The 26826-nt window shown below is 39.5% G+C and overlaps 1 protein-coding gene across 1 annotated transcript in view; it reads right to left on the minus strand.

Moving 5' to 3' along the window:
- Positions 1-26826, minus strand: part of PHEX (phosphate regulating endopeptidase X-linked) — a 196964-nt gene that overhangs the window by 13653 nt on the left and 156485 nt on the right. The window contains exons 17-19 of the mRNA XM_078064050.1: positions 13413-13467; positions 8045-8112; positions 4293-4423 (exon numbers count right to left, since the gene is read on the minus strand). Of these exons, the coding sequence (XP_077920176.1) occupies positions 4293-4423; positions 8045-8112; positions 13413-13467 (254 nt within the window). The remainder of the gene's footprint in view (positions 1-4292; positions 4424-8044; positions 8113-13412; positions 13468-26826) is intronic.

Here is a 26826-nt window from a genome sequence, read left to right on the forward strand (position 1 = left end):
TGCCTCTCAAGACTCACGAGCTGCTCACAGTCTGCTTCTGTGGCACTCTACTGGAGCTCTCTCCAGTTCACTGCCAAGGGTCCAGGCACAGAGGACCAGCATCCACAAATGGAGCCAGAAAATAAAGCACAGCCCTTTATACCCACAAAGAAAGCTACCCTTTCTCCTCTGGGAATGAGAGTAAAACTGTTTTCTGATGGTTGGATGGATGGATACTGACTCAGGCATCCCCCTTCTATCGTCCTTGTGACAAAGGTACACATTTGCTGGAATTTACTTTCAATATCTGACATTTTAGTCCAAATTGATGCTGTAGAATAGTCCTCCCACCAACATACCACCTAGGAATAAAATGAACTTAAAATAAGAGAATGACAGAATGATATGGGGGGAAGAATATGGATGTTGGGGGACGCCTGGGTGGCTCAGTGGGTTAAGCGGCTGCCTTCTGCTCAGGTCATGATCCCAGGGTCCTGGGATCGAGGCCCGCATCAGGCTCCTTGCTCAGTGGGGAGCCTACTTTGCCCTCGGCCTGCACTCCCCCGCTTGTGTGCTCTCGCTCTCTCTCTCTGACAAATAAATAAAATCTTTAAAAAAAGGAATATGGATCTTGGAATCACACCAATCTAAATTCTAATCTAGACTTTACTGCGGGTTTTTATCTCTTTGAGCCTCAGTTTTCTTATATGTAAAATAGGCTAGCAATATGTATACCTCTCAGGACCAGAATGAGGATTAAATTTGTTTCAGGTAAGTGGAAAGTCTAACACCCAAGCCTGCAGGTAACAATCATCAGGAAATATGTATTCCCTTCATCCAAGAAAACTGCTCTTCTATTGTTTTGTTGTTGTTTTCAGCCCCCAAATCTTTGCCTTTGTTTTCCCCTAAGATGGGGTACCTACGAGTATGTCACAAAGTAGTAATAATATTAGCTACAATTTACTAAGCACTTACTGCATGTCAGACATGATGCTGGTGCTTTACATAATTTCAGTCATTTAGTTCTTACAAATGAATGAGTTCAGAAATAGTGACCCATTTCACAGATGAAGACTCTGAGACTCAGGAACGTCAAGCAACTTTCCCATGTTCACAAAACTTATAACTGGCTGAGTCAAGATTTGAACCTCTATCTGACTCTAGAACCCCTCCCCTATCCTCTTCCTGAAGCAACATATATTCTCGATGGATTTTCACAATGTGATAACCTCTGAATTGAATACAGATAAACAGGGGCACCCATTTCAGGTCTCCTCGTGACATACTTGTAGATATTAAAGAAATATATGGGCAGAGAAATAAATGGCTTTCCAGAACAGTGATGAAAGAGCTAGAGATACTATTCAAGGATACAGCCTCTGGTTTCTCTGCCTGGGCAAGGAGTGGTGTTCCTGGTGTTGAACATGGCTGAAGAACCAGGAGGACCAAGTCAGTTCTGTGTGGTCTCTTGCTTCTGTTATGTGCTGTCCCCTTGACTATACAATGTAGGAGCATACAGTGTGTGCATCTATATTTCAGAGTAAGGGCTTCCTGCAGATCCATACCCTACCAACAATTCTTCATTATTGGTCTCTTACTGTCAAATACAACAAGAGAAATCTATCTCATAATTATGAAAGCAGGGGCAGAAAATGCAATAAAAAACTACAAGAAAAAAAATTAATAGTAGGGAGAGGGCATGGAAACCTGATCAAACCAGCAAAATAAGGAAAACAAGAAGTAAAAACAATGTGCAGGAGATAAAGTATATACAGAAAACTATACAGTTGTACTGGAAAACCTAAAACAAGAACCAAACAGATAAAAAAGCATACCATGTTCTTGAACAAGAAGACTATATCATAAAAAAATGTCAATTCCATACACCGAATATGATTTAATTTAGAATCCCAATGGGATTTTCTTTGGTGGACAGGGTGAGAATGGGTAACATGATCTTGGAGCATATACAGAAGTTTCTTTGCCTGGCCAAAGCACATAAAAGAACAGTGAGGGAGACCTTGTATTGACAGATACCAGAACAATCCATATAGCCATGGTAATAAGACCTTGGTGTAGAAATCAACATACAGACCAGCAGAATAGAATACACAATCCAAAAATTGATGTCAATATGTAGGAGATTCTAAAATTTGACAAATACTCAATTCAGTGAGGAAAAAAATGTCTTTCAATCAATGATGTTGGATCAACTGACTATCCTTTTGGAAGAAAAGAACTCTCACATTAAACTCCATAAAAGGGGGGCGCCTGGGTGGCTCAGTCAGTTAAGCACCTGCCTTCGGCTCCAGACATGATCCCAGGGTCCTGGGATCAAGCCTCAGGTCACACTTCCTGCTCAGTGGGGAGTCTGCTTCTCCTTTTCCCTCTGCCTCTCCTCCCTTCTGGTGTTCTCTTTATCTCAAATAAATAAATAAAATCTAAAAAAAAAAAAAAACTCCATAAAAAAGTTAGGTTTCATATGCATGAAGATTTAAATATAAAATAACAAAACAACAAAAACCTTCCTAGAAAAGCCAGGAGACTGCAGAAACTATATTTTTAAAGATTTTTTATTTATTTGAGAGAGTGAGAGAGAAAGAGCATGAGCGGGGTGAGGGGCAGAAGAAGCAGACTCCCTGCTGAGCTCAGAGCCTGATGTGGGGATGTGGGGCTCCATGTGGGGCTCAATCCCGGGACTCCAGGATCATGACCTGAGCCAAAGGCAGATGCTTAACAGACTGAGCCACCCAGGCACCCCTACTTTTTAAGAGAAATAGGTATCTTTGGCTCTATAGAAATGTTTAATTTTTGTATGTCAAAAGATGCATACATAAAATCCAATGGATGCATAATATATTTGGGAGAAAATACTGTAATGTGAATGACAAAATTTTTAACATCTGTAATATCTTTAAAAAGTTCTCACACATTGGCGAGAAAATCACTGAATAGATAAATGCTCTTTCATATATCACCGGTGGGAATATGAATATTATAACTTGTTGGTGACAGTAGGAATCTATCCTAGATGGACAAAATGAATATGTATACAATGAGAGGGTTTGTTATAGCACCATTTGCTGTGGGAAAAGAACTGGAGACCAAGTGTGACCTCTCTCAACAAGAGGTTAGCTGAATATGTAGAGTACGTTGCCACTGCACTTCTAGGCAGCCACTGAAAAGCAGGCAATAAAGGGGTCTGTGGGGGGCGCCTGGGTGGCTCAGTCGTTAGGCGTCTGCCTTCGGCTCAGGTCATGATCCCAGGGTCCTGGGATTGAGCCCCGCATCGGGCTCCCTGCTCCACGGGAAGCCTGCTTCTCCCTCTCCCACTCCCCCTGCTTGTGTTCCTGCTCTCGCTGTCTCTGTCAAATAAATAAATAATCTTCAAAAAAAAAAAAAAAAGATAAAGGGGTCTGTGGTGTGTGTCTATCTCTTTGTGAGCAAGGGAAACAGTGTATCAGGGTGATTAAGATGAATGACAGGTAGGGAAGAGAAGAGTGATGAGAGGTGTAAGGCTGAAGACAAGAAAGGAACAAAATCCAGCACACACGAACGACATGTATAAAATTTCATTCTTGCCTTCACGGACACGCATGTATGTATACATAATAGAAAATAGACATTTTAGAAGTACATTTCTTTTGTTTCAAACTTCTATAACTAACATCTCTTAACCAATTCAGAGTCATTAATTCAAAATAATGAGGGTTCTAGAGGGGAGGGGGGTGGGAGGATGGGTTAGCCTGGTGATGGGTATTAAAGAGGGCACGTATTGCATGGAGCACTGGGTGTTATGCACAAACAACGAATCATGGAACACTACATCAAAAACTAATGATGTAATGTATGGTGATTAACATAACAATAAAAAATTAAAACAAAAAAACAAAATAATGAGATGTATTTCAGTGGATTAACTTAAGTAATAATTTGGAAGGAAATTTTTAAAAATGATACGGAGTGTAGATTTATAAGAACTGTATTGTTTATGTTTGCTACAAGATTTTCTACATTTATCTAAATCTAGGAAACCAAACTAATGTTTAGGCCTGTGAATTCTCAAACTTGACCTTGTATCAGAGTCACCTGAGGGCTTGGCGAAAAGACTGCCAGAAGCCCAGCGCCCCCCTCCCTCCAGGATTCTGGGTCAAGAGGTCTGCAGTAGGACTCAAGAATTTGCATTTCTAGCAAGTTCCCTGGAGAGGCTGATGCTGTTGTCCTGGGAACCACACATTGAGAACCAATGGTCTAAAGCAAGCTAATGTCCAAAAGAGAAAAAATGACCCACCAAACGCCATAGTTGTACTTACATTTAAGCCAGCTTTCCTCCAATAATAGTTGCTATATTGGTTAACCATGCACTTTGTTTTTTCTTTAAACTTTTCTTCTGAGTCAGTAGACCACCAAGGATCCAGGTTTCCATTTTTATCATATTTTCTACCTAGTGAAAAGGAAAGTTAAAAGACATTTGTACTACCTGTGTTCTCTTCTAGGATTTTTATGGTTTTAGGTCTCACATTGAGGTCTTTCATCCATTTTGAATTTATTTTTGTGTAGGGTGTCAGAAAGTGGTCCAGTTTCATTCCTTTGCATGTTGCTGTCCGGTTTTCCCAGCAGCATTCGTTGAAGAGACTGTCTATTTCCCACTGGATATTCTTTCCTGCTTTGTCAAAGATTAATTGACCATATATTTGTGGGCTCATTTCTGGGTTTTCTAGTCTTTCCATTAATCTATGTGTCTATTTTTGTGCCAGAACCATACTATTTTGATGACTAGAGCTTTGTAATAGAGTTTGAAGTCTGGAATTGTGATGCCTCCTGCTTTGCTTTTCTTTTTCAAGATTGCTTTGGCTATCCGGGGTCTTCTGTGGTTCCATACAAATTTTAGGACTGTTTGCCCTAGCTCTGTGAAAAATACTGGTGGTATTTTGATAGGGATTGCATCATTTTTCCAAAGAAGACATCCAGATGGCCAACACACATGAAAAGATGCTCAATATCACTTATCATCAGGGAAATGCAAATCAAAACTACAATGAGATATCACCTCACACATGTCAGAATGTCTAGTATCAAAAAGACAAGAGATAACAAGTGTTGGAGAGGATATGGAGAAAGGGGAACCCTTTTGCACTGTTGGTGGAAATGCAAATGGATGCAGCCCCTGTGGAAGACCATATGGAGGTTCCGCAAAAAGCTAAAAATAGAAACAGGTTCCACAAAAAGTTAAAAATAGAACTGCCCTACGACCCAGCAATTATACTACTGGGTATTTATCCAAATGATACAAAAATACTGATTTGAAGGGGTGCATGCACCCTGATGTTTACAGCAGCATTATCTACAATTACCATATCATGGAAACAGCCCAAGTGTCCACTGACAGATAAATGGATAAAGAAAAAGTGGTATATATAGAGACAGTGGAATATTATTCAGCCATAAAAAAGAATAAATGTTGCCATTTGCAACGACAGGGATGGAGCTAGAGAGTATAATGCTAAGTGAAATCAGTCAGTCAGAGAAAGACAAATACCATATGATTTCACTCATATGTGGAATTTAAGAAACAAAACAAATGAGCAAAGGGAGAAAAAAGAGAGAGAAGCAAACCAAGAAACAGACTCTTAACTCTAGAGAACAATCTAATGGTTACCAGAGAGGAGGTGGGGTGGGGATGGGTGAAACAGGTGATGGGGATTAAGGAGGGCACTTGTCCTGATGAGCACCGGGTGATACATGCAAGTGCCGAATATTGTACACCTGAAACTGATATTACACTGTATGTTCACTAACTAGAATTTAAATAAGAACTTAAAAAAGAAATTTGTACTATTTGTGGAAACTAATTTCTTCATTTTCCCTTTCCCTCAATTCAACAGACCTTGAAAAAGCAGTCCCAGTAGCAAGGGTCATTCCTGGGAGCAGCTCCCTCCTTCTCTCCAATGTCACAGGTTAATTGTAAAAAGAGGGCTTGAGAAAGAGGTTTGAGGAAGTTCTTTCCTTCTAAGCAACAAAGAACATTTTAAAAATAAGATTCATCAACTGATGGCATGCACACCGTGAACCAATCCTGAATTCTTTGTTTTCACCTGATGTGACCCATAATGTTCTCTGGATTATGAAATGAAATGGCTTCATTCAGAAAGACCATGGAGGGAGCTGGAGCGTCACTACCAGTGAAATTCCAAACGATCCATAGGAACAGCCCAGTGAGTCATTCACACCGATCCATAGGCACAGCCGAGTGAGTCATTCACACCGTGAGACCACAGCCCCTGACTCAGCCCTATAGGAACGTGTTTCCTCCAAGTTGCTAGGAGCTGAGAGGCACATAAAACCTCTGTTATGAATCATTCCACAGCCATCAGTGTGCATGGAAGGCCCATCTGTCCTGCTTTGACAAGGCAGGTGGCTCTAAAAAGAGAACTTGGAACAAGAATGGAAATCTCCAAAACATAATGGAAAAAAAGATTAATTATACATGGTAGTTTGTTTTTTGTTTTTTGTTTTTTCTGTTTTTTGCTACAGGCTCAGACTTCGTTTTGTCTACACCCTTCAAAAAAAGTTTGAGTAGATCTGGACTATCGTCCATACTCAAGATTACTATTGGTTTAAATTTAATTATGCAAAGAACTCTTCCTTGGACTTACAAGAAAGTCCCCGAAGCAAAGGTGTTAACTGAAATAATCCAAAGCTCTTTGGCAAGGGTGGTTGCCACTACCAGCACCCCCTGGGAGAGCATGGAGTCACTGTCCTCCATACACTATCCCACCAATCATTAAACAGTTACTGGGCACGTAGTTAACTCTGTAACTCTCTGTTCTAATTATTGGTTATGGAATGAAATTGCCATCATTAGATTATGTCCTTTGAGAATGAATGGCTCCAGAAGGCCTCCAAAAGATTCTGGGGGAGAACTGTACTTAAATTTCCCAGGAAGAAAGGCCCAGAACCAAGAGATGACTACTGGGTTATGTTTCTTAGCTAAGACTCTCCTCTTAGATAAAGCGAACATGCAAAGACAGAAAGTGTAGCTCTGGAGATTGAGATGACTATAAGGCAGCTACATTTTTAATAGGGAGGGGAGAAATCAGAGGAGCAGAAACCCTAGGTGATTCAGGAAGCGCTGGTGGGAGCACAGGAAGAACTGTCCAGAAGGAGAAGAACCAAGAGTCTCTGGCCCTGGGGTAGGCATCCAGGAAAGGATGTTGGAGACACCACCGACATGAAAGAAAAAGGTCCTCCTACACAATGTTGCCTTGTGCCAGCCAGGTCCTTGAATCTGCCTGTAAATCATTGTGCAGATGTGCATATGATTGTAATTTGCTGCTAATTCATAAATTTTAGAGATTTCATGTGGATTTCCAATAACGCTCAAAGGTAAAGGAGAAAGGAGTGCCAATCAAAAATGATGATGACTCTCAAAGGGCGCTAATTTCAGTTTATGTCATATTCTGCTCTTGTGCTTAAATATCATCAGGATACATAGCACATTCTTCTATATTATACATTATTAGGAAAGCAAAGCCTTTTAACAAAATTCTGAATATATGCCAGCATAGAGAAAAACAGAGCTTAAGCATTGCATAATCCTTGCAATAGTATAAAGGGATCAGGCAGCCAAGCTCCAGAGTCCTAACTGGCTGAGTCCTAACTTGGCAGCATGTATAATCATCTTAGGAGCAGAGCTCACACCTCCAAGGAGAGCATCTCAAGATGGTGAATAAAGAAATGACAAAGGGGAGAAGCTATGAAGCAGTTCCTGGAACTATTGTGGCAGCTACAGCAAGCCTGATCTAAATGCAAAGTTAATTTCATTGAAATTACAAGGTCTTTTTTTTTTTTTCATGCTATCTCGTCACCAACGGGAACAATTACTTATTTATGGCAAGCTATCACAGCAAGACATGGGGGAAAGTTTTCAATCAGCAATCATACTGCTTTGGATAATCTTCAGTCTATGATGATGCCACTATGCAAAGATAATAGCAACAATTAACATCCGTATCATCAACATTATCATAAAAAGCAGCAGCTCATACAACGAACCGGTACTTACCATTATTATCAAATCCATGTGTAAATTCATGTCCAACAATTACTCCTATAGCTCCATAACTCAGAGATCTACGGTACAAATATATAATTTGGAGAAAATTACAAGCATTAATCTCAGAGCATAATCCTTTGATTTTTTTCAATGAAAGCCAAGATAATCTGTTTTCTAGTAACCACAATAACAACTTAATAACCATACCCACAAAATTGTAAAAAAAAAAAAAAAGAAAAAAAATCTAAACACACCCTTCTCACTGAAATGCATAAAGAAAACTATGACCCTGTACGACATTAGGGATACGAAAGAGATGGTTTCTAAAGTCCCTTCCAGCCCTAAGGTTTCTATGATTCTGTATCTGCTCCAGCTAGTTTGTATCCATGAACACATAAAGCAGCAGCAGGCTTTGAAAAGATCCTGTCAGTAAACATACCATTTATTTTTTTATCTGAGAACCTGTTGAAAAATCACTCTAGACTTAGAAGTTATTCCCCAAATGTAATCTTAGAAGTTATTCCCCAAATGTAATCATAAAAAAGGAACAGAACAGAGATTCAAAGGGATCACTGCTTTCAAAGGGAGTCACGTTCCCTTGCTTCTGTGACAGACAAGGTCACGAGTGAATGGCAAGGATCGTGAAGCCTTAACCAGAGTTGGAAACTGCAGAATCATGAGCCAATAGTGGTGGTTTGGAAGTGCTTGAGTGGTGGTTAGGTAGCAATACATAACTGAAACAGTATGTTAATGATAAATGAAGAAATCCATAAGGAGGCTTCTGGATGTGTGTGTGGGTCTGGGACCTTCTCTCCCAACTACAAGTTCCATGAAGGCCAAACCCTTATCTACTTGGTCACTGCTAAATTTTCTGTAACTAGGACACAGTAAGAAAGTTGCAGTGATTTAACTCATCGGTTAATTAACTTTACCATTTCACACAAGTGACAGGTCTACATGTAATTTATTTTAGTGATTTAACATGTGGATGAGGATTAAAGACGATTTAAAATCCTTGTTATGAGGATTCTTCCTGAGATTTGCAATTATGCTAAAAATATTTCGCAGTTGGCTCCTGACAAGCGACATCAAAGTCACCCGGCAAATGGAAAGGACCCGTAAGTGGAAAAAACAAAAAATTTTTGAGGCAACATGTTATTACAGGACATAATGATCCTTAACATGCTAATTGTTTGTCTCAACTATACCCAAGGAAGTGCTATAAGATTTAATTTTTCCCCTCGGTGGCAATTCTTTCCTTTGTTATTTCTTTCCTGCAAGGTAATTTGCATTTGAAAAAACGCTTCCTACTGTTTTTACATCATTGCAAACCTTCATTAGGGAAGTAAGAGTAAAATTATGCATTTCAATCATGGAGCTCCCATGGCAGTGTGGGACAAACTTGTAATTTTACATAGTGCTAGTTTCTGCAGCAGGCTCCACACTATGCAGCCTGTAACCTTGCGGTTTTTCATGCCTCTCAGCCCTGAGCACAGTACTCAGGCCTCTATAACCCCCGGTCAATGCTGGTGACTGGACGGGCTTAAGGGATGAACAATGGAAGCTTATAGGAACTGCTCTGCAATCAATGTCCCTTAAGAGGGACTGCTCTGATGAGCTTCCTATTTGCGAAGGGTAATAAAGAATTCAGAAAATGACTGAATCACTGTAAGTTCCAATTCTCAGTCACATAATCGTGATCCTTTGGACGGGAGACAAGAAAAAGTAATTTTATATGACTGAGCCTTCCAATGATAATGTTTCAGAATGCTGAAGTCCCATCTTCCATTTCATCAATGGACATTATTAAATGAGCATGCCATAAAAATAAATAAACTCAAATGCCTTTTAAAATGGGACTGGCTGGCCAGAAACAAGAAGACTGCTGCAGAGAAAAATCGAGTCTTCCAAAAACGAAATGGAAAAAATGACCATTTTTCCACCTACTCAGTTTCTCTCGTGTTCTTACTACCCACCCCATGGGTTTAACGTGTGCCCTGGATTCTGCTGTCAACAAGAGGATGGCCAGGCCGCTGTGCAGCAACCATGATCTCACACTGTCATCAAGTAAGGGCTACTCTGTGCCTGAATCAGAAACTCATCAAAATCTCCGATTTGAAAGCAGCTTTCAGGTTATCTACTTCGACTCCTTGGCAGAGGCATGGGCCTCCTCCACAAAAACCCATTCCAATAGTCATAGGACTTCTCCTGGGATTTCTAATAACCAGGAGCTCATGAGGGGGACTGGTCCCTCTTCAGGTGGTTCTAAATAAAACAGCTCTCCCTAACACTGATCTGCGATCTCTCTCCTACGTCTTCTATCTATTGGTCTCGTATAGTCTCTAGCTAAATACCCTCTGACCCCCCTGAATACAGTAAATTGTCTGCCACCTTAACTCTCCTTCAAAAATGTGAAGACACTTACAAGGTTCCCCTTCAAGTGTCCTCAAGTTCTTTAAATTGTTCTTCTTCAGCCATGAATTCTAGACCAGCATTTCCCAAAACAAAGGCAAAGGGGGAGCTTAGGAACCTCTGGGTTAAACACATTTAAATAGGTTTCTTTCTTACAGAACTTCTTGGAAATTCTTATGCTGCTGAATATTGTAATTCTCCAAAAAAAAGGGAGGGTGACTTACCTCTATTACTACTTCATGGAACACACACTTTGGGGTGTTGTCTTAGGCTACTTACAATCCTGAATCTTTCCTCTAGAAACAATTTAGCTTGTTGATGTCCCCAGAACTAGACCCAACATTCAGGGAAAGACTAAGTTGACCAGTGTGAACATAATGGATACCCACTTGCTGGGTCTGGAAGCTAGCTATCCAAAACAGATGTATGGGAAGCCAGCTGACCGGACTGTGATTCCCATGTCTCCAGCATCTCCATCTTTCCAACACCAAGTACCCAAAAGATGCTTAATAATTATTCATTGAGCAGATATCGTAATAGAGGACGGAAGGCTTCAGTAAGGACATAGAACTCTAGGAAAAAAATACAAATCTCTCTCCTACTCAAGTATCAAATATGGCTCAGCCTAAAGCTAAACTCACAGACACTAATATTATTTCCTAGGTTTCTATGATTTTGACTTTTAGATCCAAAAATCATGCTCATGGACCCAATAAACAAATTCACTGAATCAGTAACTTCAAAACCTAACCAGACTATTTCCAAGTCTCTAGGTATATAACCACAATAACAGAAGTTCAGTTGAACTGCTAAAGATAAGCAGAATCAAAGAATTCTAGGACATTTTTAGTTTGAAGGAAATTTAGAGAATATTTAGCCTAGACCTTTATTTTTATAGAAATATGTGTAAGTTTTTAATTTGAATAATAGGGAAAAGTCAATTCCAAATATCTGAGCACTAATAAAAAACTATGCAGCTGAGGCCTGGGATGATGGTAAGGGATTTGGTTAATGCAAACCAAGAATTTTCATTTATGCTAATGGAGTGCTTCCCTAAGGTAAGCTTTACTGATGCCTGCTCCTGGTCCCCTCAGCACTCACCATTTTTGAGCACACCAATACAACAGCTTCCAACTGCCAACACCTGAAACTAGTTGCCTGAGGACTTTTTCTGGCTACCAGAGCCCTCGTGGCCGAGACTGGGCAACGCCAGAGAGTTAATACAGCAGGTGGCAGCCCTCAAATCAATGAGGGAAGGGGAGTTGGATGATCAACACCCCAGCAACCTTGCCCCTGAGGTGGGATTACGCTGAAGCATGTTCTACAGTTCCCCAGCAGGACTGAGCCCCAGTTGCTCACAGTGATAACAGGCTTTGAAACACATATGTGGTAGGTAGAATAACGGCCCCCAAAAGATGTCCACATGCTAATACCCAGAAGCCATGATATGTGATGTTATTACATAGCAAAGGGGAATTAAGGTTGCTAATCAGCTGAGCTTAAAATAGGGAGATTATCCTGGATTATCTGGGTGCACCCAATATAATCACAAGGGTCCTTCAAAGTGGAGGAGAAGGCAGAAGAGGAGAGTCAGAAGGAGATGTGACTATGGATCTATGGTCAGAGAAATGCAACTTTGCTAGTTTGGAAGATGGAGGAAGGGGTCATGAGCCAAGGAATGTGGGCCAACTCTAGAAGCTAGAAAAGGCAAGGAAACAGATTCCTCCCTAGAGCTTCCAGAAAGGAATGCAGCTATACCAACATCTTGTGTTTACCCCAGTGAGACCCAGGTTGGACTTCTGACCTAAAGAACCATAAGCTAATAAATTCATGTTGTTTTAAGCCACTAAGTTTGTGATAATTATGGTAGCCACAGGAAACTCACGCAACACAATTTATTGGCTTCCTTCCCTCCCTGTCTCACGTCTCCATTCCCCTGCTGGTGTTTTCTGCTGTCACCTCCCATAAGAACTCCTTGAACTCGATTCCTTGTCATAGGGTCTGCTTTTGGAGAAGTCCAAATCAAAATACTGCCACCATATTTCTCTTACTTTTATATGTATGTGATCCCATATGTTTTTAACCTACAAAATATTTAAATTGTCATTTATCTAAACCAAAACACAAGACACTAAACTTCTAAAAGCAAGACTAAATTTTCTGTATATTAAAGAACCAGAGCAAACAAAGGCACACAATAAAAGTGGTGATATTACCAACAATGAATATTATCAGAATTCCCACTATATATGTAAATTCTGAATTACTTAAGTCTACAATCTGTTGGTATTAATGACCTTTAATATCTCTAACTCCAGAGACTGTCAATTTTTGACCTATTATATTACTACCCAGGTTATATTTCTAAAGACAAATTTGATTATCTTTACTTGTTCAAAAACTTCTATATGTTCTATTGCTTGTTAATGTCCAGGCTCCTTACCCAGCACTCAGAGCCCTCCAATATCCAATATCAAACTTCTTTTCTAGATGTCTCTTCCACTACTTCCCTTCATATACGACTTGAACCAGCCAAACTAAAATCTTTGCTATTCTATACACACTTTTCTTTCCTCTTCTCACATTATTTCTTTCATTTCTTCCATGGTGTTCGACCCAATACCATCAACTCAAATCCCAACAATCCTTCAAGGTCCAAATATTTGTACTATGAGTCAATGCACAAGTGAATAAATGCATAAAAATGAAAGCTCCATGTGTAGAAGTTGTCTCTCCTGTCCAGTCATACACCCTGGTAAAAAGAATAGGAAGACAAATACCTAAAATGATGAAAGCAGGACTGGCCCACACCAGGTTCCATGCCCTTCTTGTGCTAAACAACCACTGGCTTTGTTTTTTTTGTTTTGCTTTGTTTTGATTTTTGTGACTTTATATTCTATTCTCTGCCAAAGCAGCATGTTCTCCCCTACTCGTCAATAACTGGTTTCTTCACTCATTTACTTACCGAGGATATTCTGTTCCCCAAAAAAAGGGCTTCTGGAGCTCTCCTGCTGGAAACCCTGGGAGACAGACAGACAAAATTGTAAGGGATACAGAGATTGATTCGATGAGGAGTACTTGGTTCAAGCTTTAGCCTGGAAGTTTCAAAGGTCCATCTGAAAGGTCCTCTTCGTGGAGCTGGGAGTATTCTGAGAGATTCAACTGTTTCTAAAATGATATTAATTCAATGGAGTTTGAAATAAGTGCATCACATGAGTTTCAAGGAAACCACTTTGCATGAATACGCTATTGGCATTGTCCAGCCTGCTGTGAACTGGGCCCCTTTATACAGCACGTGCAGCAGCTTTCCCTGATACAGAGAGGGCCAGCTACACGGATACGCAACCTATGCAGTCAAAGCCCCCCCCCACCAGGTGCCCCATTTGCATGCAGCATTCTTGATACTTCCTACGAACACAGAACTCCACTAGACCCACAATGTGCGGGAATTCAGTGAGACTCAAAGTGAGTACAAGGGAAGCATGTGACATCTAGGACTGAGTAGAAGGGGCTTCCGGCAGCCCCAAGAGGGCCCTTTCCATTGGAACCAGGATTTGCTTTGATCACCCAAAAAAAGGCAGTGGCATTCTGAGAAACAAGAATGACCAAGGAACCCTGTTATATCCTTTCCTACTTGTATTACTTCTCTGTATTAAACAACCACATACACTGAAAATTACATAGGAGGAAGGGGAAAGACAGGGTGACCCACAGTTCCTTTTCCTTTCAGTCCTCCCTTACTCATCAATAAGCCAGAGGTAGACAGTGTGAGTAGAACGTACATGTATTAAGAAATAACAAAAGCCGCTGGGTTAGTTTTGTGCAGCGTTTCCACTGGCCTGGTAAGAACAAAATACCTATGCATGTATAAGCTACAAAATACAAACTGTATAATGTTGGTGATTCCACACGTAAGTCAAAAGCTCTTATATTTTCATTTAAAACTGACATTACACAATATAAAGATGAACCATAAACTTATGCTGATGACTGAAAATGTTTATTTTTCCTACAACTTAACAATGACATTAAACAGCAAATAAAAAACTGACAAGTCTAGAGAAAGAAAGGCCACGGGAGGCAGGACAAAGCTGCATACTTGAGCACCTTTAACTGCACTTTTTCTGGCTTTCTGAACTATTTTCATCTGCCACTGGGCCATACAAATTAAGCAGCTGGTTTTGTGCAGATGAGCAGGAGAAATGCTTTGCTTTGGTATTGCAACTCACCACTAAATCTGGCACCCTGGGCTGATTCTGAGAGTTGCGTTAGTAAGTCATAACAATTGGGAATGCAAAGAATAGTAACAGAAGACAAAACAAATGGGGGGGGGGAGTGAGCACCTCCTTCTGCAATGTCCTTGCCTGCTCCAGCCACCACTCTAGCCCCCGTGAGACTGAAAGCTCTTCTAGGAGTTAAAATGTTTTCCCTTCCCTCTCTCCCTCTCCACATTCTGTCTACCCCCGGCCATGAGAGGATACTACGACACTGGGAGGAGAAGTGAGGACAAGAAAGCAAGTTCTTAGTTTAGAAGTGAAATGTTAATTCCATATACCTATTCTTTATATTTTCTTCATATCAGTTTGAGATTTCAAGGTACAAAAACCTCACTGCAAAACAGAGATAGATCTAGCTAGGAGTTCTCTCTCTTCCTGCTACTTTCATAGAGAGGAAAACGCATGACTTTGAAGGGGCAACATCATATTAATCTTCATCGTTTTCAAAATTGCCTGAGATTTTTTTTTGCATCTTTACATCAATATTCCATCCTTTTTTGGTGATTACTTTTAGTAAGTCATTCGAACTTGGAGATATATATGCAAATATATATTACATATATATGCAAATCACAGTGTTTATGTGAGTCTCGTCTCAGACAACAAATCATCAAAAAGCAATATTTCCTAATAAGAACAATGATCATGAACCAAAGGGATCTAATTATGAAATCATTACGGCGCTCCTGCTTGGTACCATGCCCAGCTGGAAGCATTTCTGTCCACTGCCAACCTCTTTACAGGAAGACATCTGACACCCGCATGTGCCTCCATTTCTGCGGCTTTTGCTGTCAGGGGCCCCAGACTCGAAGGCCACAGCCATCGCACGCCTCGGGTCAGCTGTATCTGCTCAGCCTGTCGGGGCCATGGAACCCTCCACTGCTCAACACAAGAATCTGATGCCCTTAGGGCTGTTTTGCTGAAGTGAATGGCTTCACAGTGTAAGCTGCAGGTTTGAAGGTGCTCACAGGCCAGGGTGATAGATCAAAGCCCAACAGGGCCAACTCAGGATCGTATCTCAGGAAGTGGATAAGTTGTATTCAGCAAAGGTAGAAGTTAAAAAATAATTAAACAGAAAGGGAATTATTTTCTCTTCTCTCCCTTTTTAATAGGCTTTTCTTATTTTGTTTTGTTTGCAAATCCATTGTATTTCCTTTTCCCCCCCATCTCAGCACTGCGTCACCAGTTTCATACTTTTAAAGCTCTTTTTTTTTAAAGCTCCTTTTCCTATCAGTATATTTATGGGAGGCATCCTCACAATGTAAATGTGTGTATGTACACATACATGTGCCTGCATCCATATTACGTGTTACATACGGACACATTATGCATACATACATAGAGATATACATAGGAGAGGAGAGAGGGAGGGAGAGGAAGGAAAAAAATGTAACTATTAGATTGGTAAAAAAATTAGTCAATTTGGTAATAGGTAATACTGGCCAGGGTGTAGGAAGCATGTTGGTTTGAGCGTAAACTGTTTGTTGTAAGCCTTTTGATGAGCAATTTAGTCATCTCTTAATGCTTTAAATGCCACTTCTAAAAAATGAGTAACTATGTGCTGACATGGAAAAAATATCTAAAAGATATTAAGTGGAAAAAAATAATAAGTGAAAAACCAGCACTCAGTCATGTATGTGGTCCTTTTCTGCATAACATATGTTAAACATATGTATAGTTACATACAGTCAGTTCTGCTATAACACTTATATTTAAAAGGCAAATTTGCTCTAAGGTGATTGATACACTGGGGAAAAAATTGGGGCATAACTCCAATTTCATGTTTGCTTATGTTTAATTTCGTCCTCAAGAAATGCTAAGTCAAAGCAAAAAATGCACCAAATGAACTGAGCCACACAGGAATACACAAAACTCACACATCCCAACATGGACCAGTTGGTTACCTCAGTTTGCCACACGCATTAGAAGCTACAGACACCCACACCTGGTGTTAAAATTTTCCTTGCAACTTCAGATCACCCTCCTTCAACCACGACACAGTAACTCACAAGCTGCAAGTCCTCCAACACCCACTTCAACAAACCTCAGGCCTTTCCAGGGGAAAATGCCGTATTTACTGTATTTATGTATTTACTCATTTAACATGTGTAAGACTGTGCTATCATTTTTTTCAAAGATTTTATTTATTTTTAGACAGCGAGCAAGCGATGGTGTGAGCAGGGGGAGGGGCAGAGGGAGAGGAAGAGGGAGCGAAGCAGACTCCCCGCTGAGTGCAGAGCCTGATGCGGGGCTTGATCTCACGATCTCACGACCCTGAGATCATGACCTGAGCCGAAATCAAGAGTCGGATGCTTAACCAACTGAGCCACCTAGGCACCCCTGTGCTATCATTTTTATTAGGCTCCTGGCTTTTGTTTTCATGTGTCACTGATAATCTTTTTGATTGTTGTGTCCCTAACCCCATTTATCCCATAAGCCTGTGGCTTTTACTGCACAATTCTGCATAACACAGTGATGTTTAGGAACATGTATGTCGCGTTATAGCAGAACTAACTATATATGTACATGTGGGCATCTACGTGTATATGAACGCATATATATTCCTGCCAGTGGTCCTCAAATTTTATCAGGCATCAGAATGACCTAGAGGGCTTATTGGAACAGATTGCCGGCCCCACCCTAAGTTTCTGAGTTAGTATGTACAGAGAGGAGGCTAAGAATATGTGCCTTTAACAAGTTCCCTTGTGATGCTGAAGCTGCTGGTCTAAGAGCCACACTTCAAAAGCCGCTGCCCAGGGGCACCTGGGTGGCTCAGATGGTTAAGCGTCTGCCTGGGGCTCAGGTCATGATCTCCAGATCCTGGGATCGAGCCCCATGTCGGGCTCCCTGCTCAGTGGGGAGTCTGCTTCTCCCTCTTCCTCTGCCTCTCCCCACTGCTCCTGCTCTATCTCTCTGTCTCAAATGAACAAATAAAAAATTCTTTAATTTTTTTTTAAAGATTTTATTTATTTATTTGACAGAGAGAGAGAGAGAGACACAGTGAGAGAGGGAACACAAGCAGGGGCAGAGGGAGAGGGAGAAGCAGGCTTCCCGCGGAGCAGGGAGCCCGATGTGGGCTCGATCCCAGGACCCTGGGATCATGATCTGAGCTGTAGGCAGACGCTTAACGACTGAGCCACCCAGGCGCCCCTAAAAAATTCTTTAAAAAAAAAAAAAAGAGCCGCTGCCCAGACACTCATTCATGTGTACTGTGGAGTCATGGCTAAATATGTTCATTGCTGCATCGCTATAATTGAGAAAAGTGTGCCGCAAACCAGATGTCCAGAAGGAGAGAAATGACTTAATTATGGCATAACCATACTATGGACTGCTCTGCAGCAAATGAAAAGAAAGAGGTAGGTCTTAATATTCTAGCATGAAAAAATCTCCCAAGACACGTTGTTGGAATAAAGCAAGGCACAGATACAGATAAACACCATTTCTATTGTTTAAATAAGTAGCATATCTGTGTAGTACATGAACGCAAATGCACAGAAAAGGTCTGTAAAATATGTATCAAAGGGATCAGAGTGGCTGCTTCTTGGAGCTAACGGGAACTAGGAGGTGATGACTGATTAAAGGGATTTTGGACATAGACGTAATGTTGTAAATTTTAACTAGTCAAAGGTAATCAACTCGTGTAATGAAAATTAACTCTTAGAAATAAATGTGTATCGGGGCACCTGCGTGGCTCAGTTGGTTAAGCGTCTGCCTTCGGCTTAGGTCATGATCTCAGAGTCCTGGGATCAAGCCCTGCGTCCAGCTCTCTGCTTAGCGGGGAGTCTGCTTCTCCCTCTCCCTCTGTGCATGTTCTCTCTCTCTCTACCCCTCTCTCTCACTAATAAATAAATAAAATCTTTAAAAAAATAAAAATAAAAAAAGAAATGTGTATATATTATAGGAAATTCTTCTAAAGGTTATACAAAAACTGTTTACAGTTCACTAAGCTTACATAATAGCATTTTGCTCTCACATTTGTCAATACCAGCAAATTTCATTCCCATTTCAAGCAAAAATACAAGTTGTGGATATGTAACTCAAAAGACTAAAGTTCTGACAAAAGAGGGTGCTTGGATGGCTCAGTCCATTAAGCGTCTGCCTTCAGCTCAGGTCATGACCCCAGGGTCCTGGGATCGAGTCTCACATCGGGCTCCCTGCTCAGCAGGAAGCCTGCTTCCCCCTTCTCCTCCCCACTTGTGCTCTCTCTCGCTATCTCTGTCTCTCTCTCTCAAATAAATAAAAAAATCTAAAAAAAAATTAAAATTCTAACAAAAGAAAATATTCTTATCTATATGTTGTAATAACCTCATTGTTTGTTAGTAAAAATTTCTCTTTTTCAGATCTGCACCCTGGAAAACCACTAAGGCCTGTTTTCGGCTTTCTACTGGAGTCAAACTTTCCTTTTTTGCTGGAGTTTCCCCACAACTCCCGCATCAGAGAATAACTGACTAACCTCGAGGGATTTTGTTTAGGACAGAACCGACCATATTCAGTGGGCGACTAACTCAGGCAGGTTCAACTATTTGACCCTTGAAGTCACAAAGTTGTATCTTAACTGTTGCAACCGCTTTCCAAGAAAACTTAAATGCCTCGATATGTTTGGGTTCCAGTATCCATTTTGTTACCGGAAAATTGCACTAGTTAGGTTCTTTAGACAAATGAAGAGAAAAAAACAAAATTAGCCCATTATCCCATAGCTCAGACCCACGAAAACAAAAATATATACTTAGGGACAGCAAATTCATACTGTATGAAGAGACATGAACAACATTAATAATTTCCCTTTCTCCCCACTCCTCTCTCCCAATGCTGGAACTTTCTTTCCACTACTATCTGCATAGCTTGCTTCAGATATTTACTCAAATGTCAACTTCTCCTTCAAGCCTTCCCTAGTGCTTTTTAAAGGAAAGAGGCATTATCCTACCCCGTTTCTTGCTTTATATCCCACCATAATACCATCATCTATGACACTCTACACTGTATTTACTCTGTATAAATTATTGTCTGTCTTTCCCCCAACTAGAAAGCAAGCTCCATAACAAAAGGGATTTTTATTTTCACTATGCTTCTGCTGCATTATCTGGCATGTGATAATCACTCAATAAATATCTGTTGAGTGAATGGAATCTGCACCTTGTGAAACTTGAAAGTATAATCAGGGTTAAGCATTACCTATGATTATGAGTATACGGCGTTAGCCGAAGTCGAAAACATTACATGTTACTATTGGTATCACCAACGTGCTACTTCCTGAGGTTTCCATACTCAATACCAGAACAGAGATATGATCCATTATTCAAGTTATTTTTCCTTTTGTTCTAGATTAAAGACTTTGTTGATTCCATTCTCTTGCATTTATGGCAGAACTAGTATAGTTTTGAGGTTGGCACTTTTTTCACCAAGATTCTCAACCAGAATGCAGATTTTAACAAGATGAAAAGCCCTGCCCAGCTCCCTGCAAGTTCCATCACCCTTGTGTACTCAGGCGTCCCTACTGCCAAGGAATAAAGTAGGATATGTTCCCCTTCTATGGATGTGACATGTGGAAAGAGAAATCAGATAAAATGCTGGTTTAGATCAGAGTCCTTTGGTCCTAACAATACTGGATGAATATATTCTCTTTTCCCTACATTCTTTGCATGCTTTCATGTAACTGCCACATTAAGTTTCATACCCATAAAAGCATATGACTCAGGAAAATTATCATATAGCAAATATTTTGAAAGCATGACTTTACAAAGTTTTATGTTATGTGGAAGTTTGGGGGATTTTTTTTTTTTTATATTGACACTTACAAATGGTAATTCTTTAAGACAACTGTGGTCAGACTCAACCATCTTTTCCTGTTGTTTCCATGTTTGGTCAGATTTAACAAAATGGGAGGCCTCCAACTTTCACTTGCCAAGCTTTAAAACCCAGACTGTCTGCTTCTTCCCTTTCTCTATAGCAAACTTTTATAAATATACTAATACAATGGAGGACAACTCAGACTCAACTAAAATTTGGGAGCAGTTCATTCTTAAATTCAATCTATCTTTTGACTTCTTTAAAGAAACTAGCATTAGTGAATTTGTTCAGTTAGGATCCCTCCAGTAGCCTCTGGGGCAGAAGAGGCACATCCAGGGCCAAATGATAAAGTTCAGTTCAAAAGAAGGTGATGGGGATGGGGGGGCCAGGATTCTAAAGGAGAATCCAATGGGCCAGAGAATGTGCAGGCCAAAGTACATGCTGACCTCTTTAATTCAATCCATTTCCATACTTGCTATAGCTGCTTTCTCCAGAGATGTACTCGGATTTTCCACTGACTATGTATCTGTGTCTGTTTTCTTTTCACTATTCAATACAATGTATTAGTTTTGTCAAATAATAGGATGTTTAGCCTTTTGCATGGATTTACTGATGTATTAACATGGCTTTATTCTAGTGCATGTTATGACAGTTATTTTCAAAAGTCTTAAGTGTATGCTTATATTACTGAGCTAATCCTTGTATCAATCTACATTTCAGGACTTACTGCTGATATATCGTCTTAGCATTATTATACTTCTTGGTGAGATTCACTTGTAGTTACTTCTGCTGACTTGATTATTTTATTTGTCCTATGCAATAACAGCTCCTAGTTCTACAGCTCACTAAATGAACATATTTTAGGACCCTATTTTTGGAGATGTTAATATATTTAAATACCATTGTAAAAACTACCAGGAAGAGTTGGGTTTGGTTACGATGATGCCATTTCTACACATAATCATTGGCCACTGACATTTACTAAGCACCTATGATGTTCCAACCCACACAGGGAAGCTGTGAACATACAAATGTCCTCAAAGAACCTACTATCTAGTGAAGGAAAAGGGATGTAACAAAAAATTCTGTATTGTCATATCTAAAAAGGTGAACTGATACCAAAGCTCTTTAAAGTGTATTTTTTTCATTGAAGTATGTTTTAAATTAAGTAAAGATGCTTAGAGGTGTTTTGGGAGAGAGGGGTAGCTATACACATGTCTATACTAATGAGTAAAAGATATGACCAGTGAAATCAGTTGAGGTTTGAGGTAGGAGTGGTTTAAGAGAATGGCACTCAGTATGTGGTCATGGTCCAGCAGCATCAACATCACCTGGACACTTGTTAGAGACACAGATTATTGGGCCCTACCCCAGACCTGCTGAGTCAGGAACTCTGGGAGTGGGGTCCAGAGTTTTCAGCAGGTCCCCCAGGTTATTCTGGTACGTGCTAGTTGAGACCTACTGGTTTAGGTCAGGATAAAGATTTTCAATCCCAACTGTACATCAGAATCCCTTGGGAAGCTTTTAAAAAGTAGACCCATGTCAAAGCTTCTGCCCAGACCTACTGAGCCATAATCTCTGGGATGAAGCCTTGAACATGAGTATGTTTTAAAAGCACCTCAGGTGACTCCAATATGCCAAGAAATTCAGAAGTCTTGGTTTAGGAAAAATAAGGCACTTCTTATATTTAACTCATGTATATAAATCAGCCCTCTAGTCTCATTCTCCTCTCTTCACCACTCCTCAATACTGTGCTTGTAACATATAATTAGATATTTTTCTTATAATTTTGCAGACTATACTTTCAAAACTGAAATTTTACATGGCTAACAAATTATCATTGTACAAAGGACAAAAATAGTTTTAATTGCAACTGCTTTGGAAAATCCAGAATGAATGCTCATTCTAAGAGGGAATGAGTGTTACATCTTATTCAGGCTTAGTTCTCATAATCAGATAAGCCGGATACCATTCTTCTAGAATCTAGGGGACCATCAGTTGAGACATGGAAATTGCTGCAATTACAAAGCACTTCTGATTATATTTTCTGCTGTAAAGCCATTTCATTGTCATCACTGCTAAGATTAATAATGGCTTTTTTTTTTCAATTTGGCATCTTGCAGTAGTTTGGTGAATGCCAACCTTCCCCTTTCCAGAAAGTATCAAGTACTAACAGCTGTGACTCATGTCAAGGGATTCAGCAAGATGCCTTAGCCATCTGCTGGCTTCCTACAGGTAACCTCCTGCCACTGTATCTATCATCCTAGAACTGACAAGCAGAAAGCAGCTTCTAAAATCTGTCCTCCATCTTGAAACTTCCTCTTCTGGCTCTTCTGTACTTTTTCTGCCATAATTACCTTTAGGCTGCAACAAAGAGAACCTCCTCTCTTTTACCAGTGTGACCAACCATCCCTGTTTGCCCAAATCTGAGGAAGCTCCTGGGATACAGCATTTTCAGTGTTAAAATCAGGACAGTCCCAGGCAACCAAGACAAGTTAGTCCTCCTTTTACCCAACCAAGTTGACCTATTTTGCATTTGCTGCATTTTTATACCTCAGAGGTTCTCAAACTTCAGCATCTAGCAGACATTTGATGGTTAAAATCTTCTTAAAATATAAATTGCTGGGCCCACACCCAGATGCTCATTTATCACAAGTGATGCTGATGCAGATGATCCAGGGACAATACTTTGAGAACCACTGCTACAGTTCAATATCTGGCAAAGAAAACAAAAATTTCCCCCCACTATAAAGCTCTGTATCTCCTATTCTATTATTCCAACAGGTCATTTAATATACACAATTGCTGTCCTAGGTATTCAAAACTGACACTAAACGCAGTGATGTTTATAGCCCAGGCCTGGGAATATAAAAGATGTTCAGCAAATGCTTGTCTGGGTCCCTGATCCATATCTGGGTTTGAGATAATGGTCTTAAGAATGAAAATATGACTAACATTTTCCCTTATGTCAATTCGACAAAAAAAAAAAGTCTCTTTCATCTCCTCCAACAGCAACTTTATAAGGCATATCTCAGTAAAAGAAAACCATCTCCTCTATTGTTAATGGAAATATAAACTGGTACTACTTTTCTCAAGAGAAGTTGGGTAAGATGTATTTTAAAACCCCTAAAATGGACATACCATTTGACTCAGCAATTCCTCCACATCTAGGAATTTACCCTAAAGAAATAGACTCAGATTTGCATAAAAACATATCATAAAACTTACCACAGAGGTTTTTTTTAAAAACAAAAAAACGAACAGCCTAAGTATCTATTGGTAGGAAATTAACTAAAGAAATCAAGGTGTTTTTATTTGGTGGAATACTATGCATGATAACTTAGGATTACATGTAATAAATGGAGACAATATTCATGTTACAATGTTCAGTGTGGGGGAAGCAGCATTATTGGATGAGTCCATATTTAGTTTCAAATTTTTTAAAGATTTATTTATTTATTTCACAGACAGCACGAGCGGGAGCGGCAGAAGGAGGGAGAACCTCACACAGAGTCTGTGCCAAGAACGGAGCCCAATGCGGGGCTTGATCTCATGACCCTGAGATCACGACCTGAGTCAAAACCAGGAGTTGGACACTTCACCGACTGCTCCACCCAGGTGCCCCTAGTTTCAGTTTTAAATGTGTAGATAAACATAAGTTTGAGAGGTATTCAACAAAATCTTTAAATGATGACACAAACTTTAAAATTTTTTAGCTTAAAAACATGAGAGAGAGAAAGACAAGACAGGAACAGAGAAAATCTTCAGAAACAACCACAAAACAAGTAATAAAATGGCAGTAAATACATATCACCAATAATCATTTTGAATATAAATGGACTAAATGCTCCAACCAAAAGGCATAGGGTGTCAGAATGAATAAAAAAATACAAGACCCATCTCATCTATATACTGCCTCCAAGAGACTCATTTTAGGCCTAAAGACACCTGCAGATTGAAAGTGAGGGGATGTGGAAACATCTATCATGCAAATGGATATCAAAAGAAAGCCAGAGGAGCCATACTTGTATTGGACAAAACAGACTTTAAAACAAAGACTGTAACAAGAGACAAAGAAGAATGTTATATAATAATAAAGGGGACAACCCAACAAGAAGATACAACTATTGTAAATATGCACCCAACACAGGAGCACCTAAATACATAAAACAGTCAATAACAAACATAAAGGGACTCATCAATAATAATACAATAATAGTAGGGGACTTTAACACCCCACTTATATCAACAGATCATCTAAACAGAAACTCACAAGAAAACAATGGCTTTGAATGACGCACTGGAACAGATGGACTTTACAGATATTTTCAGAACATTCCACCCTAAAACAGCAGAATACACATTCTTTTCAAGTGCACACAGAACATTCTCCAGAATAGATCACATATTAGCCCACGAAACCAGCCTCAACAAATTCAAGAAGATCCAAGTCATACCATGCATCTTCTCTGACCACAACACTATGAAACTAGAAATCAACCACAAGAAAAAAATCTAGAAAAACCACAAATACATGGAGGTTAAACAACATGCTACTAAAGGATGAATGGGTCAACCAGGAAATAAAAGAAGAAATAAAAAAACACATGGAAACAAATGAACATGAGAACACAACAGTCCAAAACCTTGGGGATGCAGCAAAAGCGGTCCTAAAAGGCAAGATACAGCAATACTGGCCTACCTCAAGGATCAAGGAAAATCTTAAATAAACAACCTAACCTTCCACCTAAAGGAGATAGAAAAAGAAGAACAAACAAAGCCTAAAACCAGCAGAAGGAAGGAAATAATAAAGATGAGAACAGAAACAAATGATATAGAAACTAAAAAAATAATAAAACAGATCAATGAAACCAGGAGCTTGTTCTTTGAAAAAAGTCAATAAAGTTGATAAATCTCTAGCCAGACTTATCAAGAAAAAAAGAGAAAGGACTCAAATAAATAAAATCACAAATGAGAGAGGAGAAACTACACCAGAGATATAAACCAACACCAGAGATATACAAACAATCATTAGAGAATATTATGAAAAGCTATATGCCAACAAATTGGACAACCTAGAAGAAATGCATAAATTCTTAGAAACATATAAACTACCAAAATGAAACAGGAAGAAATAGAAAATCTGAACAAATAACCAGCAAAGAAACTGAATGAGTAAAAAAACAAAACAAAACTCCCAACAAACTAAAGTCCAGGACCAGATGGCTTCACAGGCAAAGTCTACCAAACATTTAAAGAAGAATTAACTATTCTTCTCAAACTGTTCCAAAAAATAGAAAAGGAATGAAAACTTCCAAATTCATTCTACGAGGCCAGCATTATCCTGATACCAAAACCAGATAAAGACACCACTAAAAAAGAGAACTACAGGCCAAAATCCCTGATGAACACAGATATAAAAATCCTCAATACTAGCAAACTGAATTCAACAATAAACTTAAAAAATCATTCACCATGATCAAGTGGGACTTATTTCTGGGCTGTAAGGGTGTTTCAATATTTGCAAATCAATCAACATGATATATCACATCAATAAGAGAAAGGATAAGCATATGATCATTTCAATAGACGCAGAAAAAGCATTTGACAAAGTTTAACATCCATTCATGATAAAAATCCTCAACAAAAGTAGATTTAGAAAGAACATGCCTCAACATAATAAAGGCCATATATGAAAAACCCACAGCCAACATCATCCTCAATGGTAAGAAACTGAGAGCTTTTTGCTGAAGATCAGCAACAAGACAAGGATGTCTACTCTTACCACTTCTTTTGACATAGTACTGGAAGTCCTAGCTACAGCAATCAAACAAAAAGAAATAAATGGCATCAAAATTGGTAAGGAGAGGTAAAACTTAAACTGTGTGTTGATGACATGGTACTCTACATAGAAAACCCAAAAAACTTCACCAAAAAACTACTAGAACTGATAAATGAATTTAGTAAAGTCACAGAATACAAAATCAATGTACAGAAATCTGTTGCATTTCAATATGCCAATAATGAAACAGCAGAAAGAGAAATTAAGAAAGCAGTCCCATTTACAACTGCACCCAAAATAATAAGATACCTACGAATAAACCTAACCAAAGAGGTGAAAGACCTGTACAACGAAAACTATAAAACAATGATGAAAGAAATTGAAGAGGACACAAAGGAATGGAAAGACATTCCATGGGAGCTCATGGAACGGAAAAACAAATATCGTTAAAAATGTCTATACTACACATTTAAAGCAATCCCTAACAAAATACCACCAGCATTTTTCCTATAGAGCTAGAACAAACAATCCTA

Source organism: Halichoerus grypus, chromosome X, assembly GCF_964656455.1.
Source record: "Halichoerus grypus chromosome X, mHalGry1.hap1.1, whole genome shotgun sequence".
In the NCBI taxonomy this organism is placed as follows: domain Eukaryota; kingdom Metazoa; phylum Chordata; class Mammalia; order Carnivora; family Phocidae; genus Halichoerus; species Halichoerus grypus.